The sequence below is a fragment of the Aythya marila genome, assembly GCF_965140915.1.
Source record: "Aythya marila genome assembly, chromosome: 18".
NCBI classification, from domain to species: domain Eukaryota; kingdom Metazoa; phylum Chordata; class Aves; order Anseriformes; family Anatidae; genus Aythya; species Aythya marila.
This window is the reverse complement of record NC_139059.1, coordinates 8,722,529-8,744,359: the sequence shown is the minus strand read 5'-3', so window position 1 is coordinate 8,744,359 and position 21,831 is coordinate 8,722,529. Positions and strand designations below refer to the sequence as shown.

Genomic DNA, 21,831 nt, shown 5'->3' with positions numbered 1-21,831 from the left:
AAGTTACACATTTGTGCTCAAGTTTGTGCTTCCAGAAACACCCTGGGGAAATGCCTTTGAGATCTTACACCCCACAGACCCATCTACCTGTGTTTTTCACATGTGGTGCCAGTCCATCTGCAAACGGGCTCCTTCTACAGACTTCACCCAAGGCAGTATTTTTAGTACACCTAGTACATCAGACTGAAAACCATACTCAGCTTGTTTCAATACTCTTCAAGAAGAACCATACAGCTTACAAGTGTTACCATCTGACACTGAAATCACTTCAGCATGAGCAGAAGTCTCAATTTTGGACATGGTGCCACTACATTTTGTTAAAAGGTGGAGAAGTCCTAACCAGGATGCAGGGCCTGTTGACAGAGTTGAACTGCTCTCTCTTGGTGAGCAGACAGTAAGTCTTAACAGGCTGTGATCTTCAGGTAGTAACACCAAAAAGCAGTGAGCTCAAAAAGGATACGATATATTCACCAATAGCAAATACAGCATTTGCTGGTTATGTCGCTATCCACTCAGAAAAAAAAAACAACCCACAAAACACGTAAGGGGGAAAAATTTTAATGGAAGGGCTTTTATGAATTCAAGTTTCTGCTGCCAACCACAAATTTTTGTTAGTGGCAGGGATTAGCTTTTTCTGGCCTATAAGCAGTCACATCCAAGTCACGAGCCAATGTCATGCAGCTTTGATCTCTGCCAGATTTTTTTCTGTAGCGTGAGCAGCACCAGAGGCAGGAATAGCTGCTAGGCTGCTAGCTGCCTTAGAACTCTCCAAAACCAGAAAGGTCAGACTAGAGCCAAGAGAAAATTCAAGAGTTAAGGTAAATTCTTGCAGAAATTCTAAACTTGGCAGGAAAAACGAAGCCTTACCTTTCTTTGTGCAACTAGTTAAGAGCAGCAAGTTCAAGACATTATTTCTTTGTAAAACTCATCTTTTCAGTACTTCATTCTACTTTGTTACTTTAAATGAGATTCACGGAAGACAACACAGAAGAGCAAAAAGAACAAAGATGTTTTGTCTGAAAACACATTTTTTGTAATTTATTATATTTGTACATACTGTTAGCTAGTACTGTTCTCATTAACATATCTTTAACCTTTCCCTGCTCCTCCTTCATCATCCCTCCACAGGTCAGCAGTCTGCTCTGTTGAACAGATGGAAATCAAAGCAATTTGCCTTGGTAACCTAACCAACAGTGGTTTCATTCAACCTGACTCAACACCGAAAAGGGCATGTTTGCTTTTTTCTTTTTCTTTAACCATTTAAATTTAAGCATTTCTTTCTGTCGAGCTATTGTGTATGAAGCTAAAGATCCTGTCTAATGATTGTTAGTACCAGGAAACACTCCTCCATGATAAGTGATCCAAAATTAGAGACTCCAACAGATACCAAAGCTGTCAGAAGCAGCTTCTCAGATGCTGCCTCAGAACTAAAGGCTTATACTGAAGCTTTTTACCATTTTAATCTCAGAGTTACTCTTATCTCTTGAAGAAAGGTTTTATTGTCACTGGACAAAGTTATTGGTGTTGAAAGACAGCAGTAATTGTGTTTAGTTGTAGTTGCACTGATTTCATTGGACAGACATCAGGAGGTTCTGTTAATAACAAAATCATCTGTTAATCCAAACAGTACTGTGCAAGTCGCAAGTCAATATAAAAAAATTAAGCAAATCAGAGAAAGCTCCTTGGAAATGCATTGGTGGGGAAAAAAATCTGGACACTTCACTTAGGATTGTTGCTTTCTTGAAAAATGCCTTTAAAAACCAGAACATCCCGGAACAATCTGAAGATCCAAGGACCTCGGCCAACTGATTTCTGCCCTCGAATACTGGCTTCATCCTTCCACGTCAAATTTGCAGTTTCCACCACTACACGTGGACTTTCACATCAAACCACCATAATTAACATTTGTAAAGTGCTTTGAGATAGTGCTATGAAAATATCAACAGTTAAAAGAAGGGCAGGATGTCTATTATCAGCACCCAGCTGGTTACTACTACTGATTTTGCTCTCAGAGCAGCATCACTATTTTCTCCTTTTACTTCCTATTAACAAAGCGTAAGGTGACAGTGTTAGAGATGGCACACAGATAAAGGGAGTTTCTGCAGGGCAGTGAAAGGATGTACTGGAAAACATGAAGATGTCTTCTGGAAAGAAGACTGAAGTAGAGCTCCAGACAAGGATGGGTATTTACTTCCCAGCTGCATCAGGAAAGTAATGCCACATGCAGACTTTCTGCACAGAGAACTATGCAGGAGGCTTTAGATAGCATAGACATTTGTTAAACAAGGAGAGAGTTGGTGCTAACCTTAAAAACATATATATCAAAACATCGATGCTTTTGGGGAAGGGGGAAAACGTAACTGCTCATTTGAAGCTATTGCCTGAGGGCTGTTAACTACTTAGTAGTAAAATCCTGCTACCTTTCCAGTTGACAGGAACTTCTCTCTAGTTAGCAGCTTCACAAAAGCAATTCTTGTATGAATCCATAAAGCTTTCCCAGATTTTAAAAGGTTAATTTTACCATTATAATTGCACTTTAAAAACAGGCATCAATTCCTACACACTCTCCCCAAACACCTTCTCAATTTATAAAAGTGGAAATAAAGGCTACAATTATTCACTGTCCTACAGCTACCAGGATTTGAAAGATTTGATTCAGGTGCCTGAAGAAAGGACACAAACATCCAGTTTTCAGGGCAGGAAAATTGTGCATTTTAAAAACCAGCAGGCTTCACAGCTTGGCTTGCATCGGCTTCAGATGTTTGTGGAAAGACTCGTGAACCTGCAAAGAGGGCAAGACAATGGTTACAGCAAGATCAGGCCAGCATTTTGAAACACTTTTAGTTCTCTACATCTTGCAAAAAATCTGAATGAGAGGCCTCAAGAACAGCCAACTAAGTCCTGTATTTGAGTGTCTGTATGACAAAGGGTGAGAATGAGACCAAGCAAGTGCTTCTCCACTACCTTTCTTGCATGAAATGAAAGAACATAAGGTGTTTTATTACCACATGGACAATTTTTTTAGCATTTTAATTAAAAGAAAGCTGGCAGACATCTCCTAAGCAGACGGTAATGAAGCTCTTAAGACCAACTGACTTCAGAAGCACAAAAAATTAAGAAAGCTCTGGTGGGATTTAACTATAATTGCACAACCTCTGGCAGCCTGTGCTAGGAGTACAGACTGTCTGGATCAAATAAAGGCAAAAAAGGCCACCATGACAGGATTTAGAATTTTGTTTTGGCTGGTGGAACATAGACACTTCACAGCTCAGTTTCTTTTATTAGCTCAGCTACAGCCTCAGGGCAGATATGCAGCACCTGACACTTTCAAAGAACTACTTGGGAGCAGTTTCCTTCTACAGTCATTAATACTGCCTGAGGGCAGTCGAAGATTTGATAGAAAACAGGTAGGTTTTCACAGCTACCATCATTAAACAGAATTAAGATAAAGTGATAGTTGCTTTTAACTTCAATGAGATTATCCAGTTGTTTCTCTAGGTAGACTACAATTTCCTCCCCCAGCTGAGGAAGTGAAAAGTATCCTGCAAGATTGTGTGTAAGGCATGTGTGGGAAAGTAGCTACAACAGAAAGTACGCTGAAAGCAGAGGAGCAGAAGCAGGTTGCTAGTTTTGTTCCACTACCACCAGTGGCTTCAGCTCCCTCCTCCCCCTTTATCGATTACCTGCTAAGATCACTGACTGGATCAAAATTAACAACCCTATATTGAGTTATTTCTCTGCACACAGATGACCTAAGAGGAAGAAATGAGGCTTCTTTACCTCTGTTTTGTTCAGTGGAGATTTCTTTGCCCACTCAAACATGTTCTCGTAGACATTGCCATCATACCGGCCAAGCACAGATCCAAGATGAGTGTCGTGAAAGTCAAAGGAGTCTACCAGTGCTACCGCGTTGGGACGAATTATAGCCAAGAGCTCCTTCACACGCTGGTTCACTTGAGTAATTTGGGCATCTGTCAAAATACCCGCCTTGGGGAAAAAAAAAAAAAGATTATCAGAAGAGTGTGTAAGTCACAAGAACCTTCCCTTCCACTATGGTCTAACACAGGTCAGCCTTCCCTCACCCAAAAATCCAGTAGTCTGTAAGACCCCCTGCTCCAAAGTGCTAAGTAACCAAACTGTCAATCTGCCATAGGGTACAAGCAAGAGAAGATGCCTAGCATGGCATAGTCACAATATTGCCCAGCTATTTCAACAGGAGACAATTTTTTTTTTAAGAGCATCTATTTTAGCCTCTGCAACAAGTATTCTTGAAGAATGTGCACACTTGTATTAAGTTCTTCCTGGTTTCTGAGATGTTTTTGGTAGGGAGCAAAGAGGAAAATGGGAAGATAAAACATATCATGTCTGCCTGAACACACAAAAAAACAAACATTGCTGCAAATACATTCTCAATCTGAAAAAAAAAAAAAAAAAAAAAGGGCAATTTAAACCCACTCACTGAAGGATGGGTTATTATCTGGAGTACGATTTCCCCTTTTGTGCACTAATCTGCAAATGCACATAGCTCTCAAGGCATATCTAACCTACACTTGTATCTCCTTTATTATCTCCTTGTTTTTTAACATACAGGTCAGCATTAACCACTGGAACACATTAATCCAAACAGATGCCACACTACCATTTATCACCCAACTCTACTTCTGGTGGATCCCAAGGGAAACATAACAAGAGCCTTCCACCATAATCACACTGCTCTTGGACTTACACAAGTGATAGTCAAAACCTTAGGCCTAGGCAGTCATGCAGCTTTGCATTTAAAACATCTCATTATGAGAACTCTGGCTCAGGAGGTTTATAGAGTTGGAGAAATACACCAACCTGCATGAAATCCCCTGCATTCTTACTGATCCCATACAGCGTGTACAGGAGACAAAGCTCAGTCACGACAGCACGGACTGCTGCATTGCTGATCTCAGACAGCTTTGCTGTGAAAAGCTTCACTATTACGTAGTGACAGTGTACCTACAAGATACAAAAGGAAGATGAATCAGATTCACAAAGGGATTACAAGCTCCTATAGCACCCCTCTTTATCAGGTATGTCACTGACCTCAGATGCTCGCACGAGGTCAACAGAAGTTCTGTTCCAGGCATCCTCCTTGCTCTTTCTGTGGTTCAGTTCAGCTTGCAAGTTCTTTGCTGCAGCTTCTACGAGCCTATCTCAGAAAAAGAAAAACGGGTTATACAATAACACATTATCAAGACTACATACACCAAATTTGTATAAATTGAAGTCTAACACATCAGAACTCAGAGGCAGTGTGCGGCACCTGAATCCATTGCCTGGAGCAAGCAGCTGTGACCCTAAAACCCCTGTCATCACTGTTGCATCTAGAACACAACTACATGGGGATAAAAAGACATTTGACAACACTGCTGGGGTGCCTGAATGCCTACTCTCACGTAGGTTATCTGTTATACTCTTACACCTTCCCCACAATAGGCTTTAGAATCAGGATTGTTTGCCTGTATGTAGCCTCTTGCAACCTCAGAGCATTTGACACCATTCCAAGCTAGTAAAGTGCATTACTTCTTGCAAGCGCCATGCAGAGCAAAGCTTTGTCAACCACACCTTGAGAATCTCACGTTAACCAGGCACTACAACACTACCACCTCCCAACACACCCGATTTTATTAGTGCCTGGCTCAGCCTAACAAGCACGAACTCACCGGGCAGCCCGTGCTTTGTAGGCCTCTACCAAGCTGGTTGGATCATTAATGCGCACACTCACGGTCCTCGCAGCCACGTGCTGTGGCTGAATGCGTTGCCTGGAAAGATCATTAAGGTAGGACACCATGCCAGAAACCCGCTGACCAGCAATAACTTGGTTGTAGCTTTTGATAAGGAATCTGAAAATAAGAACAACAAATAGCAACTCTTACTCCTTAGTTTGAATGGAGAGAAGTCCTTTTACTTAGGGTCAGGCAGTCTGTCAAAGACCAGTTGCAGGCGTATGCTGTTGTCAAAAACAGAGCTCCATGGTAACAGAGGATACTTCTTTTGCTCTTCACTTCAGGTGCAAAGACCATAATGCCAAGGCAAGGAAGTTGATGGACAGAAGCTAACATACCTAGCTGTCTGCAGCATCATGACTGTGTTTTCTCCCTCGTAGGTGCAGGATGGGGTGAATGTGACGTAGATGTCAGGAATGCCACTGCAACGAGAATAGCCATGCCCACCACAGGCCATTCGACACTCCTCAATACCAGCATTGGCAGTCCAGGAAGTGAAAGCCTTCAGTCCTGCTGTCAGTGCATGGAGCTGATGGACAAAAGCAGAGCAAGTTAGCATCTTTATATTCCATTCTAAGTTTGCACATGTACCTACCAAGTACCACAACTCCCAGAAAAAAAAAGTCAACACCACCCTCCCACTTACCACTAGGTCTTGTTTTTCTTGTAAGGTCTCTTTCCTGAGCCAAACTACTTATGTGAAAGCCTATGTACATGTAAGGACTTAATCTAAGTACCTCATCTTTTCTGTTTCTACACATAACGTGGACAACTGTTTTCAATTGCTTTTTGTCACACTAGGTTCTTAAACAGAATCCCTAGTTGAAAACTAACACTTTACAATCCTAATCTCCTCAAAATAGTGCTGACACCTTTGATCAACACATCAGTTCTCCTCTAGTCACCTCAAGATCAAGAACAATAATCAAGAAGGTACAGCACAGGCATAAGACCAGTCTCAACTTCACTCCCAAATGACGTGCCATCATTCCTGAAAATACTTTTTTTTTTTTAAATATACACGTTAGCTTGCTTTCTTTGCATCACTCCATATTTCTTTGTGAAGCACTGCTAAATGAAGAGTGCAAACAAAGTAAGAGTCACAAGCACATACTGGACTTGGGATCACTGGATCTAAAGTACAAGACACCTCAAGAGTGAAAACCACAAAAAGGCTTGTGACTTTGCTCTCATGTTAAAAGCAATTTTTGCATAAAATCAGAAGACCCCTCTGGTTTCCAGAAGATACAGTACCTCTGGCAGCTCACTCAGATCCCCTGCATTGATGTCTCCACTGATACGTCGATAGGTGTCTTTTATGTAGGCTCCCACGAAATGAAAAGCATAGGCTGTTGCCAGGAGAGGGAAGAGTTTGTACTGTTGGGTCTGATAATCCAAGATCTGGGGTTCTGGTTCCCTAGAGCAAAACACCTGAGAGTTAGTAGCAGTTTGCCAGCCACAGGCATACTGAAGTCCTATTCAACTCTAAGTAGCTTCTCCACTTGGACAGTAAAAGATGCATTCATATCAAACCAGAATATCCAAGAGCATACGACAGTCTCTGGCAGGGGGAGGGCAGTTTGGCAGTCAATAACGGATACAGTCAAATACTCATTTTCCAATGTTAAACTCTTATAAAACTCTATCAAGTGCCAAAGCAAGTAACATCAGCCACAGTCCCTCTTCTCTCCAGCGGTTAGGAATTTCCCCTCAGCATTTCGGCTGCTCTTTCCTTTCAGTGCACTTACCCTGGCTTTAGCTCAGACTGGTGTCTCACTGCGCTGTAGCGGATGGCAATGGTACAAGCCCGGGAAAGTGAGCGAGCAGAATCCCCTACAATGAGGGATCGGATGAACACCATGGTCCCATAGGTTAGCTTGTCACTCACTGGTTTCACATAGGTGCCATCTGGTTCAACCTGCAAAAAAAAAAAAAAACACAACAGCCTGTTGATTTTTATAGTATCTTCCCTTTTTACATATCCACATCTCAAGCTCTACATTCATCATGTAGTACTTAAAAGCAAGCTACAATCTTGATGGTATTTGGATGAGAAGCTTCTCCAAAAAAGACCAGAATAGTATAGAGACCTCACCAGCTGGATGGGTGACTTTTGTTCTTTATTTACAGCCCTTGGGCAGCAGCTAGAGGTGAAGCCTTCTGAATCAGCCCCTGAACGGTCATTACAGGTCCTCCCTTCCCATACAATTAATAGGACAGCCTGCACATTTCACAGAGCAACTGGGGATAACAGACAGCTGTAGCTTCCCCTGTAGCAATGCTATCACACATAAGCAGATGAGTAATTAATATGCAGGGTTTATGGCACTATTCAACCACATGAGAGCATCTGAAGTGACCATTTTTAAAGGCATATGCTGAAACTCATTGCTTTACCTGGGCATATTTCATCAGCATGTTTTCCCGAGGAATTCTGAAGTTGTCCATTTTCAGGTAGCCATTATCCATTTCATCATACCCAAACTTTGGCCCGATGTCACCCACTGTAATACCTGCCACACACAAAGCCATTTGCATTAAGAAAAAGGAACACTGCACAAGAGGTTTAAGCCTTCTCCAAGAAAGCCATTCTTTAGTTTTCTAGAAAGTCCTATCACTGCTAGGAGTAACAGCAAACTAGGAGCTTAGATTCTTTATTGGAATGAAGAGCACCAAAACATGGGGCCTTCGTAGTTTACATGAAATCCTACTGTATGCTGACTGAGGGAGTTTTCTCTAAGGATTGCTCACCTCCCTTCTAGCTAGGGGATGATGAAAGGTATTTTTCCCTTTCAGAAGAAGCACGTGCTGCCTCACAGAATGCCTAGCTGGACAGAATCAAATTCCCAACTAATCTTCACATTGAAAACATGACGTGAAAGCTTATTTAGTAGTAGTTCACTTGTAAGTAAGACTCATGAAGTTTTAAGTCCTGTGACCTACAATCTACTCACTCAAATCAGCTAGTGAAATACGCTATGTTAATTAACAAGACACATACAGCTGTATATAGCTGAAGAGAAATAGATCTGAAGTTTTCCATGAACGCTAAGCCCCCAGAACAAATTTTTACCTGGCAGAGGTTCATGGGTGCCCAGCTGCCGTATGGGAACGATGAAGGCATGCAGTCCTTTGCACTGGCCCTGAGTGTAGAGCTGAGCCAGAACAATGGCATGGTTCGAGGTCTTTCCAACTGCAGGAGTGGTAGTCAGAAAAAAATAAGCAGCACACATATTATTAACACACACACCTTTCCTTGAAGCAAGATCCAAAATACATTAACCCCACCAAGTTACAGAAACAGATTTGCAACACTGATTAATATCCAAATTTTACAGCTAGACAAACAAGGCTGCCTAAATCAATGGAAAATGGACGTTATTATTCTCTTGGTTGTACAACACCAAGTCCCTGGCAAGCCTGACAGGAAAGCCAAAGGAAGTCCTGTTCTACAGACTGCCTCAGATGCTTCAATAAAGATTCTGATAAAACATAATGAATTACATCAAATCCACACAGCGTGAATGATTCAGGGAAATAATCCAGAGCACACAGATAATGAGAAGTTTAGGTAGGCTCTGACAGGTCTCCTACTTGTGCAAAAGGCAACTCTGACTCTCTGGACCAAGCTTCAATCATCATTCTGTAGATATAAAACACGTGACAGCACCTCCTTGGGTTTTTCATATGCATCTTCCAGAGTTATATAGATACACTTACGTCCACCTGGCCACCACTTAATGGAGGTCACAGTGGGGCTGTTGAGGATGAATTCCTGGGTAGCAGGGTCATAAGTAGCTGTAGTTTCTAGACCCCGGAGATGAGTTCCTGAAAACAAGCAAACACACCGTGTTGGCAGAAAGTCAGTCACAAAATACAGACAAGGACTGAATTGGACAATGGAAAGTTGAACTCCAGTAGTAATGCACAAATTTTAATTTTGCTTTTAGGCTACAGTTAGTAGATATTTAATCCTTCATAAAGAATGAGTGAGACTCGGGCCTTATTCTGGAACCTAAAGCCAATTATCTGCAAACTCATTACTGTTTCATTGGTCCAATACTACTTTCCAAGCACCTCCGATCTGACAATTTTTTTCCTATTACAAGCCTTTTGTCAATAGAGAGATCCACAAAACCAGCTCACCTGGCTTTCGCTAAAACTGCTGATTAAGTGCAAACAGAATCATGCACTTTGCAGCCAAAAGATGGAATGAATAGTACTCGTAATATCTTTATTCCTTCATCAGGCCTAGGATCTCCTCACTTGATGGAGCAAATTCTCCCAAACGAGATCATTCATTGCTCCAAAACAGTAAGTAGTGGCGTGCATATGCTAGGTTAGTTATACAAGTAGATGAGGGGCTGCAAAATAACAAAGGTTACAACTGCAGGCACAGTCTGTCTTCTGCCTTGAACTCTTCGCTCTGCAATTCATGCAAACCTGTCTCAGCAATGGCAGTGTCTTTGCATTAGTGAAAAATCACTATGCCTACGTGTTTAAACTAGTCAAGCTGCAGACACTCATGATAGTCTAAACTGACAGAGAAGATGGAGCCAACAACTCCACGTGGGAGTTTCAACATGAAAAGACATCACCTCGATGCATCCACGTTTCCAAAGCATGGAGCTTGGCGGTATATTTCCATGGGCAGCTTAACTCTTACTCTGCTGGCAAAGGGTCTTCAGACCTCACTAGATGCAAGAGATTCTCCACAGACTTGCAGTTATTTTAAGCTTCACACAGTCTCTGTATTTCACTTCAGCACAAAGGTGAATCCTGCTCATTTTTAGAAAATATTTCTTATCTGCAACTCTGATATCAAAATAGAGTTTCCCGAGGCATAACATCCTCCCTTTGAAACTTGGATTAAGTGTTGAATCACAATACTGCTGGAGTTATCACAATCCATTTCAAAGCTTGAAAGCAAAGAACAGCAACAGAGATCAAAGTCTACTTAACACAGGTACTCTAAAAAATGATTTCATGGTCCAATTAATAAGAACACATGGGAGTGAGCTAAGGAACCAGGAAAAACGCTTCCCACAAAACATGAACACTGAGACCAAGTCATCCACATGTTCTCTGATCCAAGGCCAGTCCCAAGGTGACAAGCAGTTCTTACTTTTTTGGCATCTCTTTCAGTATCTTAAAGCTCCGTCCTTTTGTCTTCACAGTGAGTGTTACAGTAAAGCAGAAATCACACTGGAAAGAATGGTAGGTGTAGAAATGAACTGATGTCATCAAATTGACAACACCATAGCCATATGCAGGTGGTGTTTTAACAAATCATCTATAGTAATTTGAATGGCACGAGAGGAGCACTCAGTACGTGTCTGCACAAAAATACAAACTCTTCCACCATCAGGGAAAAAAGGTCAGAAAGCATGTGGTGTTGTAATCTCTTAGGAGTTTCAGAAGCAGTCCACTTGTCCCTAAAGCCATAAACATGTACTTACAGACCACGGGATAAACGCACACCCTTTTTCCCAGGCAGGGGAATCCTTTGCACACAAAACCATTCTTAGAAATAGCATTTAGTGAATGTACTGTACCATGGCCCATTTCAGTCTGGGCATAGGTGCCAATGATCTCCAGGTTCCAGGCAGGCATGAAGAAGCGATCCTGCTGCTCTGGGGTTGCCTGGGTGAGAAGGGTGGGGAGGAACATGCCCAGATGAAGATCCAGAGGTTCAGGCCGTCCTCGATGAACAAAGCTGTGAAGAGGTGCCATGGGATGGGAGTGTGAAGGCAATGTTATGGGAGGGAAGCAAGCAAGAGGATTCATGGTGGAGATTCAGGAAGAGACAAAAAGAGAAAAAAAAAAGATTCATGTGTAAATCAGAATTCAGCGGGTGTATTTTAGAAAGCCAGAGCACTCTCCTTTCCTCAGATCTGAGTAACAAAAAACATGCTTACTCTGAAATAAGCATGCTGCAATTAATTTTTTTCTAATCCTATATAAAATGCATTTGCAATATTCACCTATTTTTGTTGATAAATAATTGATGATGGATAAAATGATTAATCCACACCGAAAAACAAAGACAATATCCTCACTATGGTTTGTAAACCAGAGCTCACTGCGTTAAAAGAGGGGCTGAGGCAGAATGGCAGTTTGTTGAAGATGTGATCTGGTTGGATGTAGCGAGCCTTTGGCTGTACGAACAAAGTCCACACTTTTTTCATGGTTCGGGAGCAAAATGTGGCAGAAGTCCCAGTTCATCCAGCTGGATGAGCTAGATTTTCACTGGAATATTCTTTAAAAAATAATCGTCTCCACTATTTTTGTTATTGTTGTTAAGATTAGATGTATATACCACATACCCCTCCTAAAATTCCTGCCATCACCTCCCTTCAACTCCTGCTATTTTTAAAGGCTCTCTTAAAAGGAAAGTGCTCTGCATGTGTCAAAGTTGTGAACATAACATGGCAAGAAAGCCAACATTTTCCAACGTGGCAATCATCAGTACAAGATCTCTCCAACTGAACGTTTCACTAGAACTAACCTTCCTCCATGTTCTATCAAACACCACTGCTAGGTGGTCTACTAAGAATACGGCTATGAAAGGCTAAATGCTTCATTATGTTTTTAATTATTAATTGCTTTGAGTTCTTAGAGCACTGCTGTAGCTTGGAGGAGACAAAAATGAACAAACCGTTCTCCTGCAGTGTTCTCCAGCCTCAAGACTATCCCATTTACTCGAGGAGTTTCTCAAAATATATAGAGATTATTTTTGCAAGTATTACTTACTAACTTCCAAAAATAAGGGAAAACCCAAATAGCATTAGTCCCTACTGCACAAGGCTGACAACACTGCTTAATAGTTTGCATTCCCTATTATAACAGTTGGGCTATAGATTGTTGATAGGACTTCTGCATGAAGACTAAAGCATGAATATGCCAAGTGAACAAATAATGTAGCTTGTTTTTAATAGGATTTTTTAAATAAGTGGGAAGAATTACTGAGAGAATATTTGTTGGAGCTCAGCTCAAATTCAGCTGGCACACAGCGTGGGACCAATGTACTCATGTTACCTCTAGGCATACATTGATGTAAGTGGCCCTCTAACAAGTGTCGTTCTTCAGTTTATTTGTAGGCACCTGAAAATATCAGCCAGCTAATAATCCCAGCACCAATGTTTTATAAGCTTTTTGACTGAACAGTGACCAAGCTCAACTGAAGACTAATGGTTATTTTAATCAGGAATACCAGATTTTAAGTGAGTTCAGTGCTGGTGAGATACACATAGCTGATAGACAAAAACTGAGAAGAAGTCCTTAATTACTAGCCATAGCTACAAGCCAAGTAGAAACAACATAGTATTTTTATTTCTCCTTTGTGTTTCCCTTTCAGCCCAGTGTTTTATGCCTTCTTCTGTTTTCTTTTTTAATCATTCACTATGAAATATGTTAAAACCACTACAGACTACCAGAAGGTACTCCCTAGGTTAAAATTTGACCAACTACCCATCCAGACTGGGATTCAGTTCAGAGGGCTCTTTCCCCCATCACCAGTTTCTAAACATCAGGCTTAAATTAAGCAGAGCTCAGTGACAATTATTACAGAAGCTTTACTGATGGAACAGGTGTCCGGCATTCACAGCAAGAATGCCAAACCATCGTACTTTCATTATTCAGCACAGCAGGTATATTCACTTTTTTATGTTATCATCGCATTAATTCTATTAAGTGTCAAAGTAGACATTTTACCACCAAACAGAAGAGCTGCAAGCAAACCCAACCATCACCAGGCAAGGAAGTGCAATGATCTAATGTGAAACAGCAAGTAAACCAAATCACTTTGGTGCGGACGTGTGCCTGATATAAAGAAGGCGGTGTGAAAAAGCAAACACGGTTAGCAAGCATTTTTGTCAGCCGTTTGACTCCGCTTCCCATGTTGAGTTCAGTTCGCTAACTCCATCTCTCTGAAGCAGAACAGACGATGGGAATTCCTCCGTTGCACATTCTACGAAGATTTCAGCTAGCACAAGTAACGTAACCTACCAAGCAGGCATCCAATTTGGCTATTACCATCCAACTTGAGCAGTTGTCCAGGCTTGTACACATCCTGCTTTCCAGGTTCAGATGCCAGCACATGTTCTGACATCTTTGGTCTGTTAATTCTTACTGGTATTTAAGAACTGTAATTCCAGGTTCTGGGCTAAAATTCTGTGTTCTTATCCATTAAACATTCTTCCATATGAATAACTGAAGGTAGTTTGCCTTGATAGTAGGAGTAAGATGTTTTTCCTTCTTTGGAACCGAGACCCTTCCATGAAGTTAGACAGCTGCAGTAGAGTAGCACCTGGAAGGACAGTGCTTGGGGCAAAGCATACCTTACTTTCAAGGGCACAAAACGCAAATCTCATCATGTTACACTGCATCTGAAGCTGTAGGCCTGACTTGTTTACGCAGGCTGATCATGCACTAAGAACTCCGCAACACATGCCTCAATCCAGGCAAAAAATGAAATCCGCAGTACTGTTGACTGACACGTTCCAACTAGTTCAACTGAAATTCGGACTCCCGGGGCTTATAACAACCTCCTCATCTTAAATCAAAGGCAAACAGATATGAAGTCAGTGAACAGCTAAGAGGTGCATTCTGCAAAAGACCAAAATTAACCCTGTGTTTTAGGATGAGAGACAGAACTGCTCTCCAGCTATCAAGCTGGAGACATCAGTGGTTAACCAAGTTACTTTACCTTTCCCCTTTCAGATTTACGCAGGGAGCATTATCAGTTTATAAACTGGAGTTACAGAAAAGAGGTTACCCAGCGATCCCTGAAGGGAACTAACCATGTCCCATTTCGGTTTGGGCGTAGGTGCCAACTATCTTGACTCCATGGACCAGAGGCAGCCATTTCTTCTTCTGAGCATCAGTCGCTTGGCTCTCTATGGTTTTTTGAAACATGCTGAAGTGTAGACCAAAAGGTTCAGGAAAATTGCCCAAGCATGTTCTACAGGAGAGAAATAGAGGGATCTGGATCTCAGTCTCACTGAGAACGAGATCCTGAAAGGCTTTTCTCCAACTGTAGCATAAGATAATGTTTGCTATTGCGACTTTTCTTTGTCCCATGAGCAACCTCCAAACATGGAGGAATCAGAAGGAATGCTAATGGGAAACATTTGTTTCAGACATTTTCTTCATGCTATGATTTAAGCTGTCGTTATGGAGCTAGAAAAAAAAAAGAACTGTGCTATAAAGATGCATTGGGAACTTAAAACAGCGGACAGGAAAACCAAATTACTTTTCCCCCTATCCCTCATGCTTGGTGGGAATAAATCCCACTGCTGCTAGTGGCGTAGAACTAGGCTGTTATTTTTAGAAGCACTACGTATTGAAAAGGAAGAAGCTTCTTAGGTGACCAAGTGCTTTTCTGAAGAGCTCTGTATTACCTGTGTTTGCTTCCATCAGCTGTGAGATGTTGAGCTCACTTCCCATTAAAACTGTTACAGGCTAGTAGTGGAATGTAAGGAAAAATCAAACATCTTACACAGGCTTCATCAAAACAAATTATTTCATGATTTGTAGCCACAATGGCAGGCAAATTCTGCTTCCAATGAAAACAAACCCTGGGACAAACATGCTGTAAAGCTTCGCTGGGTAAAAGCTACGTAGCAACTGCATCTTCCCTTCAACGTTCTGCAGAGCCTGAAGTTCCTTCATCTTCCACCTGCTGCACGTGGATGCTTATTCCATCCAGACTCAAATATAGAAGAGAAACACGTGATCTACATGAATACCTACACACAAGATCTCTTCCACCTGCTCGAGGTATCGGCAAGGGAAGTGCCTCCTTCTATCGTGGGGTAATAACACCTGCCTGGGAAGCAGACTGAAGTTTGTTGCTGGTGCAGACCTGCACTGAGTAGCAGATATTGTGCATCCAGTTTTTCAAATTACAGCAGCATTTGTGGCTGGCATTTTACACTATGCTAGGAATGAATGCCTGGGAGCAGAGAATAAAACATTCATAGTTCAGAACAGATCCCTACACAAACTGTGCAAATCAGCCTTAGGGTGAGAGAGCAGGACGATGCTTCTTCAGGACCACTGAACTGCATGGTGAAGACACGTTCACTTAGAAACTGTGCTGTTGAACAAGACCAAATGAGCCAGGAGCAAAACTCGCATCATTAAGTGATCTGATACTTGCTATTAATGTGCTTTCAGCTGGTGTGAATGAAAGCACAGTGCCTAGAGTTCTTGGGATCAAGGCAGTCACTTCCCTTAGCGGAAAATACTATGTTGCCTACAGCAGCAGCACATCTCCCTGCAAAGCAGAAGTTTTTTGGTTTTTGTTTTTTTTTTTGAACAAGGGCTTTCAAATGCTATACAAATAGGGAGACAATATTTTGCAGCATTGTTGTGGTTTCTTCGGCTGGTTTTTCCTTTACACCTACACAGTAAAAGGTACTGGGATTTAACAGATTTGTCTGACTGCACAAATATCAACCCTACCATGTCCTACCAGTACCTAAAGGGGGCTACAGGAGAGCTGGGGAGGAACTCTTTGTCAGGGGGTATAAAGATAGGACAAGGGGGAATGGCTGAAACTAAAAGAGGGTAGGTTTAGGTTAGATATAAGGAAAAAAATTCTTTACTCAGAGGGTGGTAAGGCACTGGAACAGGCTGCCCAGAGAAGCTGGGGATAGTCCATGCCTGGAAGTGTTCAAGGCCAGGCTGAATGGAGCTTTGGGCAAGCTGGTCTGGGCGGAGGTTGCAATTAGATGATCTTTAAGGTCATCTTCCTTCCAACCCAAACCATTCTACAACTCTGTAATCCATAGACAGAGTACAATAAAGTACTAAAAACTAAGTAGTAAAGCTAAGTGTTTGCCTGACACTCCAGAGCTAAACGAACAATTGCAAAGACATTCTCAGTGTCCTGGTTTCAGTTAGGACAGAGGAGACAGACCCAGGACACTCAGCCTGCAGAACTGGGTTACAGAATAGGATTGTTTACTTTAAAGCAATATCTGCAAGCAAAACGTTCTTGCTGTTGCAGTTCTTGAGGCAACTCTCAAGGAAGAGTGTGAAGAACCTCTCAGTGGGCAAGAAGCCGGGGCTGTCTGACCTGCGCTGACTGACTTCAGAGCTAACAACCACATAGTAACCAAGCCCTTTTCCAGCTGTACCAAAAAACCCAGCCAGCCTCATCCACTCTAAATGAATTTAGCAGCAGCCAGTAGCGCCCCTATTACAATTTTTCTGGTTTGATACACTAACCTGAACACCAAAATGAGAGGCAGACACATTCTCACAAGGGAAGCGCACATTCACACAGTGCTTACGAATAAAGGAAGCATCTGCTGACTTGCAGCTCTCAGACCTTTTCTCTGTGCCCCATTTTCTCTTCTCTACTTAATCCCTTTTTCCTCAATTAAGGCTATTTAAATTTGAAGGTGAATTAGGATTCACCAGATTGCTCTCTTCAAAGAGCTGTGTAGCACTGTGGATGTCAGAACAATGTCCCGTTTTTCATGCTGACTTACATTTTGCTGTAGTTGGACTGTAAAAGAAACCTCAAAATATTAGCACATTAAGGCTGCTGGCCTTCATGAACAGCAGCCACAACAGTGATTGCAGTGCTGACATGTTAATACACGAGAAAAATTGTCTAGATAAGAAACAATTAAAATGGCTTCTCTACACATTTAATAGATCTCATGTTTTGGAGGAATATTCAGTTCAGCATATCTCAGCAGCAACAAGTGTTTAAGCACACCTTCAGGTCACCTGATGGAAGCATTTCTCATCAATCAAGCTATGATGTTGGTCATTTCGTGATACGAAGTTACCCAATGAATTTCCAACAACATACAACAGCTACAGGAAAACTATCTGAAAACGCCCCAAAAAGCTAACAGTCACTGCCTACATAAACAAACAGGTGCCTGCTCTTTGGGGACAGTCACAAGGTGAGAGGGATTATTGCAAAATATCTTAAGCTTCCGTATGTAGAAATCTGGTAAGTTCAACTTGACAACATAATCAGGGGCATCAATCTATTTCATAAACTTCATTAAGGCATGTCACAACACCAGTGCCACTCAGTTTTCCCATTTGGAAAACTGAATAAACTCCACATTAGCTTTTCCACAAAGCCCCGTCTAGTTAGCACTGATTAACACACTTGGGTATTTGGGTGGGATTGGCTAGGTATAAAAATCATAGTTTGCCACCCAGCAGGTGAGAAAATGGAAACAGATTTTAAAATGCATATGAAATCAATGGATGATAAATACTTTTTCTTCCATACATTAAGAATCACTACTCCAATACCCTCCCTTGCAAACACTAGGCATAATAAATTCAGATTGTTATTAACAGCATGTTCTGATATGGTTCTTACAGCAAACAAACTTCTCTTATTAGTAAGAAGTGTGTGTACTGCTCTTCATTATTCTACATGCTCTTAACACAGAAGTCATTGGAAAACAGTCAGTCTACAATAGCTGCAACTATCTCTGGAGATCCTGAATACCTGCAATTGGAGTCGACTCTGAAAATAAGTAAGCTTTCTCCATTTTTTCCTGTTGATTTTTGGATCATGAACTTGACTGGTCACACCTATCTGTTCAATCACAAGAGATATGAATGTATTATTTGGAACCTACATGCAATAATGGAGTTTTTATCCAGTCAAAGTTAAGAGCTGCTGACTCTAAAATGAATCTTTGGAAATAAACTAGAATCTATCATGTGAATGTTCAGAAGTGTCCTGATTTATAAAATACTGTTACCTAATGCTAACACTAGATGTCTTTCCTAAAAGACAGCATTTACATTGCAAACTTCATGGAAATTCGCCAGCTGGTATACTGGATATACCTCTCTGAATTTTCTCCACAGCAGTAACTGAAGAAACTCCCCTATTGCCTCCAGTAGGAAAACGCTGGTGTAGGAAAAAATTAATGATTGACTTTTGCTATCCAGTACCTGCAATCTAGTGCAGTCAGTGAACTTTCTGGTTATCACTGTCCAACAACACCAGTTTTCAAAAGAACTTTGACAGAGTTCTCCACGAGAACTTTCATGACGTTGGTCGGTGCAGACCAGCTTCTCTGAAATTCAGCCCTCAGCAGACAAGGTGTTCTCAATTAATTAGTTCCAATATTCACACCGTGAGGCCAGCGGCAGCTCTTCTGCAAATCCCATCAGAGGGCTCGTGATTCTACCAGTACATTAAATAATGTGCAATGCCTAGTTAATGTGCCAGAGGATACATTCATGGTCTTGTGTGCAGAGTTCTAGAGCTGCACAATCCCTGTTAATCAGTTTATTTGATTATATCAGAGCGAGCTTAATAGAATTAAGGGAGAAATACAAAGTCAGAAACTCCTACAAGCTGGAAGCAATGAAATTCAGTTGTAAAGACAGTTTTATTTTTATTAACTTTACCCAGGGATAATACTATCAGATAAACTAAAGTTCAGATACAATAAAAAGTATCTAGGTCAAAGGGAACCACTATAGCACCAGGGAGCTTGAGATAGGGGACTGAAAAAACATAAACAATAACTTCTAAGCCACCTTGGAACATTTTCAAGTCTGCCTGTAACGGAACTTTGTTAGGTCTCAACACAAAGTGGGGCAATAAGCTTTAGGAGACTTCATTTGAAGCTCCTGCCTCATCAGATCTACTCACAGTCAAATATTTCAGTATATTGCTCACGCATTTTGTCAAGTCAGACTACAAGCCCCATTTTTAACCTTCTGCATCACACATAATAGAAGGGCTGTAACCATCAGTGTTGGATTTCTAGCCAAAACACTAAGGAAACACAACATTCAGGACAACAGACCTTCATGGGAAATTCACTGAAGCCTTGAAGCCAAAACTTCAATGGGCTTTGCTGCAGGTCTTTAGTTTTCTTTGAACAGCTAACATAGGAACAAAGGTGCAGCTTTAATGACCTTGGTGATGATAAGAGTGAATATAAGAAGCAAACTCTACAGCCAGGTACCTTTTAAACCAGTAGATCTCCTCCGGATCTGCAATTCCATATTCTCTTAACTTCATAACCATCAGAGAACTCTTCCTGATGGCTTGCTCATAGCGTTGGCTTCGGGAGAGGAAGTTCAAATCCTCGTGCTGGAAGTCAGGGTCATTAATAACTAAGGCCTCTGGGGACAGAAGACAAGAGGAAAACAAACTCAGTTTTCACAGGCCACAGTAAATCGTGCATGAAATGATTCAGCATTTTTCCTCTGCTGTACCTCAGGTTGCAGAAACCAAAAAATTAAAACACAGCATTAAAATTTAATGAAATTGCGAAGAAGTCACAAAGCTCAAGTGTTTTGGATAGAAGGGCTCTTACAACTGGGTACTTTCTTGTTACTCCACGTAAACCACATTTCAAATTAGGCACATTCAGGACTAGCATGAGATTAACTCACTGATACAAGAACTGCAGGCCACTCAACTATTTCACCTCCTCAAATGGCCACTGTTACTGTAGGATCAGATTGCCTCACGAACATCTGATCACCGTGCAACTTCTTGGAGGAGGGCACAGCTATTAGTCCCCCTGTGCTGTCCGGAAACTGAGGCACCCAGAGGCTACAGACTTTCCCTGTCCCCTTTGGCACAGACATTGCACAACACCGGCCTCTGCCAGTCCCACCCCCAGCACTGGCCGGGGAAGAAAAGATGGCAGCGTTGCAGTAACCCCATATATCATAGCAGTGACAAATGAGAAACACGCCAACTCCGTACCGTTGGGCAAGAGCACACCAGAAGGACAAAAATGAGGGGAGAGGGCCCTAAACAGATGCCCCTGGGAAGCTGCCTCTCACCCGGCAGAAGGGGGAGGATGGGAGCCTGGCACCCTTTTACCAGCCTCGCATCCCCCTCCCTGCACCCCAAGGGGGGAAATCCCTTCCCTCAGGCACCCCCCTGCCTGCACCCCATCTCCTCACAGCCTGACCCTCTCCCTGGAGCACCTCATCTCCCCCAAAGCCCCCTCAGGGCCCTCCTCTCCCCCCTAGGACCCCCTTCTTCCCCTGAAGGCCCCCCAGAGCCCCCTCAGGGCCCCCCCCGGCCCTGAGCCTCCCCCCATCTCCTCACGGCTCCCCTCGGGCCCTCCCTCACCGATCTCCTTTCGGCGCCGGGTGCGCTCGGCGCCGCCGTCCAGGATGTGGGTGAGCAGCTCGGGCTGGAAGGTGGCGGCGGCCCGCTCCCTGCGCAGGTCGGCGTTCATCATCGTGAGGCGGCGGCGGCGGCGGCTCCGCTTCGGCTCCGCTCGGGTCGCGTTCGGCTCCGCTCGGCTCCGGTTCGGCCCCGGTTCGGCTCCGTTCGGCTCCTCTCGGTTAAGGTTCGGGTCCGTTCGGGTCCTCTCCGTTCAGGTTCGGCTCTTTTCGTCTCCTTTCGGCTCCTCTCCGTTCAGGTTCGTCTCCTTTCGGCTCCTCTCCGTTCAGGTTCGTCTCCTTTCGGGTCCGGTTCGGGTCCGTTCGGGTCCGCTCGGTTCCGACTCGGCTCCCCCCGGCCCAGGTTCGGCTCCTCTGAGCTCCACCCGCCCTGCGCCTGCGTCCGACCTCAGCTCCGCCGGCCCCCGCGTGACGTCACGCCCGCGACGTCACGCCCCGCCACGTGACTCCACCCCCGGCCACGGGGAGGGGGGGGGGGAGCGGAGGGGCGAGCGGTGAGTGCGGGGCAGGGGGACGGGGGGGGGGGCACGAAATAGGGCTGGAAACGGGGCTGGGCCGGCATTAAGTCGTGCTTTATGCATGCATGAGGCACGGCGTGCCTGGGGCTGGGCGTAAATTCAGTCGGGCTGCAAGCGTGCGTGCAACGTGGTGTGCACGGGGCTGCATCTGCATTAAATTATGCCTTAAATGTGCATGCATGGGGTGCACGAGGCTGCATCTGCATTAAATCGTACCTGAAATGTGCATGCATGGTGTGTACAGGGCTGCACATGCGTTAAATCCTACTTGAAGTGTGCACGCATGGTGTGCACGGGGCTGCATCTGCATTAAATCGTACCTGAAATGTGCATGCATGGTGTGTACAGGGCTGCACATGCGTTAAATCCTACTTGAAGTGTGCATGCATGGTGTGCACGAG

The 21,831-nt window shown here is 43.1% G+C and overlaps 1 protein-coding gene across 2 annotated transcripts; it reads right to left on the bottom strand.

Annotated features, from left to right (window-relative positions):
* Positions 1-548: 548 nt before the first annotated feature.
* Positions 549-21,085, bottom strand: ACOX1 (acyl-CoA oxidase 1). 2 transcript variants are annotated; one of them, XM_082774937.1, is made up of 14 exons: positions 20,857-21,085; positions 19,730-19,889; positions 14,555-14,715; positions 9,474-9,581; positions 8,827-8,946; positions 8,151-8,266; positions 7,502-7,671; positions 7,008-7,170; positions 6,092-6,282; positions 5,691-5,870; positions 5,071-5,176; positions 4,840-4,983; positions 3,781-3,987; positions 549-2,782 (listed from the first exon to the last, which is right to left on the bottom strand). In XM_082774937.1, the coding sequence occupies exons 1-14, from the start codon at positions 20,966-20,968 to the stop codon at positions 2,732-2,734; spliced, it is 1,989 nt and encodes a 662-aa protein (XP_082631063.1). In that variant the 5' UTR covers positions 20,969-21,085; the 3' UTR covers positions 549-2,731. The 2 variants fall into 2 exon arrangements, with proteins under 2 accessions (XP_082631063.1, XP_082631064.1); XM_082774938.1 differs by lacking the exon at positions 14,555-14,715 and adding an exon at positions 11,309-11,469 and having other exon boundaries at positions 20,857-20,982.
* Between the last annotated feature and the right edge of the window lie 746 nt (positions 21,086-21,831).